Source organism: Lathyrus oleraceus, chromosome 2 (assembly GCF_024323335.1).
Source record: "Lathyrus oleraceus cultivar Zhongwan6 chromosome 2, CAAS_Psat_ZW6_1.0, whole genome shotgun sequence".
NCBI lineage: Eukaryota > Viridiplantae > Streptophyta > Magnoliopsida > Fabales > Fabaceae > Lathyrus > Lathyrus oleraceus.
In genome coordinates, this window is record NC_066580.1 from 241372865 (window position 1) to 241383520 (window position 10656).

The 10656-nt window shown below is 36.5% G+C and overlaps 1 protein-coding gene across 1 annotated transcript; it reads left to right on the forward strand.

Annotated features, from left to right (window-relative positions):
• The first annotated feature begins 2779 nt into the window (after window positions 1-2779).
• On the forward strand, window positions 2780-4194 carry LOC127119019 (uncharacterized). Its single transcript, XM_051049227.1, has 2 exons — window positions 2780-3645; window positions 3744-4194. Exons 1-2 carry the CDS (start codon window positions 2983-2985, stop codon window positions 3879-3881), a joined length of 801 nt encoding a protein of 266 aa, XP_050905184.1. The 5' UTR covers window positions 2780-2982; the 3' UTR covers window positions 3882-4194.
• Window positions 4195-10656: the final 6462 nt, after the last annotated feature.

The window sequence follows — 10656 nt, forward strand, 5'->3', positions numbered from 1 at the left end:
GAAGTGCGGTGGCGACTCGACTTGTATGGTTTACCTTAGATTTAGTCAATATCTCTAACGGTAACGAATACCCCGCTACAACGCGCTTATCACCATCTGATCTGCCACCTCAATTAATGAGGGAGATCAGATGGCTCTCATTTTTTTGAATTTCTGATTATTTCATTTAATTTCTTATTTTTAATTAATTCATATTAATTTCATTATTAATCTAAAAGATATGGGACTTTCACCAAAAAAAATCAAATATTTTTCTCTTTCATTTTATGAATTAAAATTATTTTTTGGATTAATTTTGATATTTTTCATGATTTAATTGTTTTTTTTGCATATTTTTAATTATTTAAAAATACTTCTGACTTTTCAAAAATTATTAAATTTTTTGTCCAAAGTCATTTGACCTTGTTTGACCTATGATAAATCTCTTGGCCATATATTCGGTGTTTTGAGGAGGTTTTAGGTTTTTGATCAAACATAATTTAATTTAAATGCATTTTAATTTGAATTTTTAATTGATTAATTATGTAGAAATTGTGTTGAGCCATTTTTATTGACTTGTGAAGTTTGTCTATGTGTTTGGGCCTTGCTCAAGCTTGATTTGACTTTTTTTAGATTAAAATCATTGGATTTAGGGGATTGATGAAATGTACGTTTCATCTCCCAAAATGAATGAATGATTTTAATTTTATAAAAGTCCTCCCAAGATCAATTTGTGTTTGTCTCATTTCCTCTCCCTCTTCATCTTTAATCCCATTCTATCCTATCCCTTCCATTGGCCAATGACATCTCAATATCCTAAGGCTAATTGGTTCATCAATAACTTATGTTAGATGAACCAATACAAATATGGATGAGATTAGGTTCATCCTTTGATCATTTTATTTTTGAGTGTGGTATGTTTTTAGGAGTGTGGTTCACTATACCATATCTCTAACATGCATTAGCACCTAAATTTCTATTTCCCGACCTCAGATAGTTGAGACTTCTACATAAGTCCAATTACGATTGCTTAACATTGCGCTAAATTTTGACCCAAAAGGCATAATATTCTAGTAAGTGGGATTGTAAGTCTCCCCCCTTTCATGGTGTTGTGTGGAAACTTGGCCTTGTTTCCTTCCTTTGGAAGATGTTTTGGTTCAAGGATCCATGCTTGTGAATAAATGGTTGAGTGTTCTCCAAAGAATGACTCAATCAATTGAAAATCAAAACAATACTAACATCTAATCAATTAACATTTGACTAACTTTTATTCTTATTGCTTTAATTTCAAGTCATTTACTTTATGCAAATTAAATTCAAACCATTTACCATTTCATTTGCCATTATACATATCATTTAACTTGTTTATGTTTATGCCATTTTTACTTTGCTCATTTGAGCCATCTATTGTGATTGTATGTATTCGTTTGTGTATCTTGTTTATGTTTGTGGTCTTAGGACCTTAAAATACCTAATAAACAACAAAAACCCTAAAAAATATTTGTGTGGACTGTTGGATGTGATCTGAGTTTTGGACTTAGAATTAGGCAATATTCCTTATTGATGACAATATTCCCTTTTTCTTGTCGTCGTTCGCGGAGGAGGAATGAACACACACACCCTGAACCATCCATCACCCATCATTGATGGAAACCGCTTAAGTAATATGATCATCTGGTCCTAGAGGATGTACAAAGTGTGTCAGCTCCATAACCATGAAGTGTTGTATATGACTAGATCAAATGGTTTTTTTAGAGTGTCACATTCTTACATGACACGAGATGTAGAGAGAGATCCACCTAGGTCATCTAATCTAGAGATATTGGAAGAGGAGTAAACTAGGGCAGATTGTGTCATTGTTGTGTTGCTAATTTGTCAATGTATTGTGGCTATTGGGAGAGTGAGCATAAATAGGGGGAGTTTCAAGAAGGCACTATCGGGAGGATCACTGTAGAGACCATGATAGCCGAGGCATGACATGCCTTTCAGTACAAGAGGCAGAGGAGGAAACAATGGGTCAAATATGCTTAATAGTTGACTTTTTTCTTTGTATTTTGATAATTTATATTATAGTTTGTATTTTGTGAACAATGTATGGTTTTCATTTGACTTAATATATGATATTTTGAATGAATTAGATAAGTGTATGGTTTAATTCGATAACAATTATGTATTATTATACAAATGACTTAAAATATAGAATTTATTAAAATATGTTAATTTATAACAAACTTAATGTCCAAGAGGGAAACTTACTGTCCCGAGGGTTAATATAAAACTTAACTTCTTAATTATACACTGAGTTGTGAAATAAACACACCATCATGATTTTAAAATATGTTCAGAAATTATCTAAAACTTAACCTACAAACTCACTCTTCCATCAATAGATAAATTAACTTTCGTACTATTCTTTAACAATATAGAGGTGATTAACTTACGAAGAGTTTTGGTGTGTATTAAATACGTCCTAAAATTTAGTTACAAATTAAATCTAGGATCATCTTCAAGAATATATAATATAGACTACCGTACAAGCTAAAAATTTGTTACAATGGTTAAAAAGAATCTCACAAATATTTCTCACAATAAAATATCTTTTTATTATATCATAATTAAACTGAGACAAACCTATAGTCTCCAAAAAATTTAAGACAGATTACTCGAATGACATTTTTAAATTTCATAAGATTAACTCTTCACCCCCTAAAGATGCTAGGAGCAAGCCAAAACTAATTAGGAAAGATTATAACATGATATACCCACCCACCCACTATATCGAACCCAAGTGAAGACCAAACCCGAATCAAGTGTCCACAATAACCCGAACACTAAAACCGCTTGCTCTCTTCTTTTCTTCTCCACTATATAAACTTATTTCCCGGCCACTTTTCCAAACCACCAGCAACACATCACATTTCACTTTCACATCACCGCTCTCACTCTCGACAACGCCGCCGTTACCCTATTCTTTCTCTCATTCTGTTCACTCTTCTTCTCAAAATGGTTTTTGGAGGTTTAGAAGAAGAAGACGATGAAGGAACCGAACCTATGTCTACGAGTCCCAAAAGACCCAAACCCCTTCACAATTTCAACCTACCGTTCTTGAAGTGGGGGTCCCAACGCCACCTGAGATGCTCATACGGAGCCATCAAAGACGGCGCCGGGCCTTCAACCAGCGCCGATCGCCGTTCTTCGAGGCCTAACTCAAACGAATCAACGGCAACACCTAATCAATCGAGTGGTTCAGAAAAACGAGTCGTCATCGGCAATGATGAAGAGGAAGGGATCGCCGCTGTGAGAGAGAAGCTTACGCATGATCTAAAAAACGACGCTGATCGAATCAAAGATACGATTTTGAGAGAAGAACAAGAAGAAACAGAGACTCTTAAGTCATGGAAACACAGAACCAGACAGATACAGTCTAAACCTCCGGTAAACTCCGATCATGCAAAACGTGATTTCCCTTCCCCGGCGAAAATTGACGGCGGCGTTAATGTCGCTTCGAGATTGAGAAGAAATATCAACACTAATAAAACGGAAAGACCAAAATTTTCCGTTCAGCTTTCGAGAAAGGAAATCGATGAAGATTTCATGGCAATGGTGGGCCGCCAGCCCAGACAACGGCCCACTAAGAGGTCCAAAGTTGTTCAAAAACAGTTAAACGTTAGTTGCATTTTTCATTGATTATTTTAAAATTTTCGTAATTTAAAACTGCAAGATATTTAAATCCTGATTTGATTTGAATTTTGATTTATTTGCAGAGTGTTTTTCCTGGATTGTGGTTAAGGGAGGTTACACCTGATATGTACGAGGTTCTTGATACAAAGGAGAATGGAAAATCTGTGAAGAAGAAAGGGAAAGGGAAGTGCTTTGATGATGATGATGAATCCTCAGCTTGAGTTTTTCTTTTGCTGTGATATATGGTTTTTTTGAGAGGGTGCTAATGTTAGTTTAGATAGATATATTGTAGTTCTTTTTTGTTTATAAGAATAACACTTAACTGAAAAGTTGGTGATAGATGATATAGGCATAGCCCTAGTTAAGCTGACTTTTTTAGTTTTCAATGACAATGATGCCGTTCAAATGTCACAATTTTGAAACTTGTTATATCAGTTAGTAGATGATGATGGTGTATGGTTGCAATTCAAATTATGTTAAGTTCTGTGGCCTTACAATTTTTCTCAAGTATTGTTAAGTTTGGTGTAAATTTAACTTTGGTTTTGTTAAGTTTGGTGTAAATTTTAGGGAATGTTTTGAGAGAAGAGTTACAACTACAAGTACAACATAAGAGTTCCACCTCTATCATGTACTTTGAGTGTATGTGTAACCTGTTTAAACAACAAAAGTTCAAGTGTTTTGGGGCAATGGCTATTGATTGCTTAACCTTATAGTAAGATTATGTTTATGGCCAAACCCACCTATTTGTAGGGTAAGTCTATGATGCACATTTTTTTATCAAGTCCTTCTACATAGTTCAATACTTATTTGATGTAAACAAATACTTATTTGATGTAAACAAATACTTATCTTGATCAAATTGGTACATAATAGTACAATCCTTATTTTGATAAAAATGTTTACTTGTTAAAACTTCTAAGTTATACTAGTACAAAATATTTTTATTTTTCCGAAAACTGCTTTGATCAGATTTTAGTAATGATTTTAAAATCAAAGTAAATTAAATTAAATTGCATATATAAATTTTAACAGTTACCTATTTTGTTATTAATTAATTTGCTGATTGGCATTTAATATTAATTTTGATTTGATTTGTTTAAATTGATTTAGGATTATATATGATTTGATTTGATTTTTAAATTAAGATTATATCAAATTTTATCTAATTCAAAATTTAAATTATAATTATTATACTTCTTAGGTTTTTTTATATGAATCGTATGTGTATTAAATTGGAAGAGGGTTATTGTTGGGCTTTAGGCCCATTGTTACCATCCATGTTTTTCGCGTAATTGGTTTTTCTATCTAGGATTGAAACCCTAGCTGAAATTCACTTCATATGAGCATCATTGTTCTTCTCTTTTCTCGTATGTCCGAAACTCACTTCTTCAAAACAATTCTTCATATCTTTCATCGTCTTTGTCGTTATGCCAGCTTGGTTGTAGTGATTTGTAATCTCATAATTCCTAATTTTCACAAGGGTGTTATTTTCAGTGTTAAATCTTTGACTTTTCAACTCCCTTCCTTGTTTCAGCATTTTATCCCTCATATTTCAAGGTACCTTCTCTTCTCATAAGCTTTTATTCAATTTTATCACATTTTACTATGATGAATGGTAACCCTATTATTTTTTAGAGTAACTCAGAGGGTAGTGTTTTTCATCTTCGAGAAAGGGAATGGAGTCTGAATTGCATTCCTTTCCCTTTATCAGTATCATGAATCATCATTTTGAGTGACGATTCGAGGATGTGTGAGTCGTCTGGAAAATCTCTTTCAGACAAAGCTCCCAACCCCTCTCTATGGATACTTTAGAATCTCTGTTTCTGGTGAAATGTGACTGGGGTGAAAATCTTACTGAGAGAGTGATTCCTCCTCATGTCTTAACCAAGGCAGAAAGAGAGGTTTCCCGTCATAGGAGGGAACCTGGCAGGTGCTTTGTCAGAACATAGTGGGAGTCAACTGGTCATGACCCTAGTGACACTGGAATTGATCGTCATATAAAGTGCCAAGGGAGGCATGATATCGTATCCTGGGTCAATCTCAGTGATCATCATAGATCAGACGTATTATCCCGTAAGGGTCTTCGATTAATAAAGTCGGCTAATGCGAATAGGTATCATTGGATGAATGCTGAAATAGTTGGGACTTCTTTTGTTCGGAACACCATTAAAGTCGTATCCAATGCCAACATCACGGTTGGTAATTCTCTGGACTGGGAAATTTTACCAATAGTAACAATAATAACAGCGTCAATAGATCGGTATCGTCGTTAGTAATACGGTTAGCGAGACCCGTCTCGTATGTATCCGATAGAGCTGTTCCATATCAGTATAATGCTACTATGTTGGAGGATGATCAAGAGGTTCTGTTGCCTACGACTAATTCCATTGTGAACATTGCTGATGTTACGAAGGTGACCCGTAGCGGTCGAGTTCTTGGTCCCATTTTCCCAAAAGATGTAGACGATGTTGGTAAGAAGGTTGAGGTACCTGCAACAGATCCAGTTAGTGCTCCAAAGTGTCAGTCTGGTGAATCCAGCAATTTTAAGCCTAGTGATGATGATGAGGTACTACGATTAATAAAGAAGAGTGAATTCAATGTGGTGGAGCAGCTGCTCCAAACTCCTTCCAAGATTTCAGTTTTGTCTCTACTTATGAATTCTGAAGCGCACAGAGAAGCATTACAAAAAGTACTGGAGCAAGCTTATGTTGAACATGATGTAACAGTGGATCAGTTTGACCATATCGTGGCTAACATCACTTCCTGCAACAACTTGAGCTTTTGTGATGAAGAACTTCATGAGGAAGGAAGACATCACAACCTAGCGTTGCACATATCAATGAGTTGTAAGGAAGATGCATTGTAAAATGTGTTGGTTGATACCGGTTCTTCGTTGAATGTACTCCCCAAGTCAACTCTGTCAAAATTAACGTATCAAGGCGCTCATATGAGATACAGTGGCGTGATCGTCAAAGCTTTTGATGGTTCTCGCAAGACTGTTATTGGTGAGGTGAACCTTCTAGTGAATACAGGTTCGAGTGATTTCCATATTACTTTTCAAGTAATGGACATCCACCCGGCCTATAGCTGCTTGTTAGGAAGGCCATGGATCCATGAGGCTGGAGCTGTGACATCCACTCTGCATCAGAAGTTAAAATTCGTGGAGAATGGCAAACTTGTCATTGTGGGAGGAGAGAAAGCATTGTTGGTGAGTCATCTATCGTCTTTCTCATACGTGAAAGTTAGGGATGAGATTGAAACTCTGTTCCAAGCTCTATCTATTGCTGAAGAGAATAAAGTTGGGGCACCTATTTCCTCTTTTAAAGACGCTCAGAAGATTATCGAAGATGGCAGTTCTGATCAATGGGGCCGGATGGTAAAGGTCGCCGAGAACAAGAACCGAGCCGGTTTGGGTTTCCAGCAAGGGATCTTTGTTGTCAAAGTTGAAGATATGCACCCTAGTTTCCATAGCAGAGGGTTCATTCATGGTAATGAACAACACTCAGTTGTAGTGATCGAGGGGGATGAAGATGAAGACTGCACCAATTTTGTGACGCATGGAAAAGCTTGCAACAATTGGATCACTGTCGATATTCCTGTTATTGTTCATCACTCTAAGTAATTTTTTTTATTATTTTTGAAAATCCTTCTCCTATGCCTAAGGGAGAAGCGAACATTGTTGGGCATATTTCAAATTAATCATCCATAAAATGCAATTCTATTCATCCACATCTATGATGTTTTATTTTTACTTTTCGCTTTTCTGAAAATGGTAATCACATAAAACATGATTAAATAAATAATAATTGTCCATATGCATAATATTAGGCCACAATTCACTTCTCTAAAGTCAAAATATCAAGTAATTATGCAGGTTGGTTTCTAAACCCATTAGATACAATGATCCTACTCCTCTCCAAACTTTGAATTCCCTGTGTTTGAGGCTGAGGAAGAAAGTGATGAAGAAGTGTCTAATGAATTGACTCGTCTACCTGAGCACGGGGAAAAAGCTATTTAGTCATTCGAATAGCAGATTGAGTTAATCAACTTGGGTTCTAAAGATGATGTGAAGGAAGTCAAGATTGGGTCTCGACTGTGTCCAGAAGTTAAGAGGTTAATTGATCTTCTCCGAGAGTATTCAGATGTATTTTCCTGGTCCTATCAAGACGTGCCTGGTTTGGATTCTAAGATTGTGGAACATAGATTGTCGTTGAAGCCAGAATGATCGCCAGTCAAGCAGAAGTTGAGGAAAACTCATCCTGATATGGCAGTGAAGATCAAAGAAGAAGTGCAAAAGCAGATTGATGCCAGTTTCCTTGTTACTTATGAGTATCCGTAGCGGGTGGCCAATATTGTGCCTGTTCCGAAGAAGGATGGAAAAGTCTGTATGTGTGTTGATTATAGAGATTTGAACAAGGCTAGTCCTAAAGATGATTTCCCCCTGTCAGACATTGATATGTTGGTAAACAATACAGCTAAGTTCAAAGTCTTTTCATTTATGGACGGATTTTCCGATTATAATCAGATTAAAATGGCACCTGAAGATATGGAGAAGACCATATTCATTACACTATGGGGAACATTTTGTTATAGAGTGATGCCTTTCAGTTTAAAGAATGTTGGTGTAACATACCAGAGAGCAATGACCACTCTTTTTCATGATATGATGCACAAAGAGATCGAAGTCTATGTTGATGATATGATTGCTAAATCCAGTGATGAAGAAGAGCATGTTGAGCATTTGTTGAAGCTATTCCAGCGTTTGAGGAAGTATAAACTCCGCTTGAATCCCAATAAATGTACATTTGGTGTTCGTTCTGGTAAATTGTTGGGTTTTGTTGTTAACGAGAAGGGTATTGAAGTTAATCCTGCCAAGGTCAAAGTAATACAAGAGATGCATGCGCCCAAAACTGAGAAGCAAGTCAGAGGTTTTCTCGGCCGCTTGAATTATATCTCAAGATTTATATCGCATATGACTGCCACATGTGCGCCTATATTCAAGCTTCTTTGGAAAGATCAGTCTGGTGATTGGACCGAGGATTGCCAGAATGCTTTTGACAATATCAAAGAGTATTTGCTTGAGCCTCCAATTATGTCTCTGCTTGTTGAAGGAAAACAGTTGACCATGTATTTGACTGTGCTTGAAGAAAGTATGGGTTGTGTTCTTGGTCAGCAAGATGAAATTGGAAAGAAAGAATATGATACTTGCTACCTCAGCAAGAAATTCACCGACTGTGAGACTCGGTATTCTATGCTCTAAAAGACTTTTTGCGCATTGGCTTGGGCTGCTAAGCATTTGTGTCAGTATATGGTGAATCATACCACTTGGTTGATATCCAAAATAGATCCAATTAAGTATATTTTTTAGAAGCCTGCTTTAACTAGGAGGATTGCCCGTTGGCAGATGTTGTTATCAGAGTATGATATTGAATACCGATCTCAGAAAGCTATTAAAGGTAGTGTCTTGGCTGACCGATCTCAGACAAAATGACCTATAATGGTTCAATATAGAAAATAGTTTTCCAGACAAAAATAGCTCTAGGTATCAACATGAAAGTTGTTTGTAATTTCATTTAGAGTAAGTTTTATCTTGGAATCATTTTCATATGGTGAAAATTGTAGGAGATAGGGTCTAGGGAGACCTAATTTTGATTAGATGAATTCATCTGGCCAACCACCATCAACCAACTTGCTAACCTTCAATTCTCTTGACTTTCTAGGCTCATGGTAGATCATATATGCATAAGATGATGAAATTTGAAGTGTCCCTTGAGAAATTTGATCAATTGGTGAGATAGCTTGTTGGAGAAGTTACTCAAGATACTCAGTCAAACTAGGGTTTCCAAGGCAAACCACCTCCAAACTCTTGAAGAAAACTTGATCATTATAACATGTAGAGATCATTGGGACTCATATATGATACTTGTAACCATTCTTGTATCAATTCATGGTTGTGCTCTTTGTCACGAGGGTCTTAGACCCTAGACATATTTTTGGTATTTTGGTTAGTACAATGATAAAATACAAGTATGATACAATCACAAAGTGCTTGGTGATCTCTCCCAAAAAAAACCCAATGAAGGAGGGGTAAGGAGGATGCCAAGGTATGATCCCAATGTTAATGCTTATGATGAATTGCATGAGGGATCTTTGGGTCAAAATTGGGGTCTTACAGCTGCCACTATTTAAGGACATTCTAACTGAGGAGGCGAAGGTTAAAATCTTCATGACGACTCAGTAGAATGGGCTTAAATAACAACATATAGAAACAAATTTTGGTCCCTAAGGTACGTCATGATGCAAATGATATGAATGTAAAAGTTAATACTCTATGGGGATAACATTGCCACAAAGGAAAAGAAATCAAGGAGACCGAAGTCCGTAGGAGTATAATGCAATCCGTATGGAAAACTCACTGGGGAGACCGAGATTCTGGGGGAATTAAGGGTTATGCGCAGGCCAGGCTATGACTCAAAACTACTGGGGGACTAGAGGAATTCCATACGAAATGGAAAGACTCATCCGGGGGAACAACAACATATGTAGGGGATACGAGTAAGTCAGGATAAAACTGAAATATTTGAATCATGCAGGGAAAAGCGATTTTACTAAGGAAATGCGCACTCAACTCAACTGGGGAGAAATGAACTTCAACACAAGAGGAGCAAAAATCTATTATCTACTACCTGTTACTGGGTAAGGAGATAATAAAGATCTGGCAGAGAGAACATCCTTCACCGATTAGGATGAACATATCAAGGATGACTCGCTGGGAAACGCCAGGAGGGAGTATTCATTACCGGTTACTGGGTAAGAATAGCCTTGCTAGGGAAAACTGCAGAAAATAGGATTTACAACTACCTGCTACTGGGCAGAAGACCAAGGGTGAGAGTATCCGTCATCGGTTAGGATGAACATATCAAGGATAAACTCAACAGGGAAGAAAATCCGTCATCGGTTAAGATGAACATATCAAGGATAGACTTGCCTGGGATT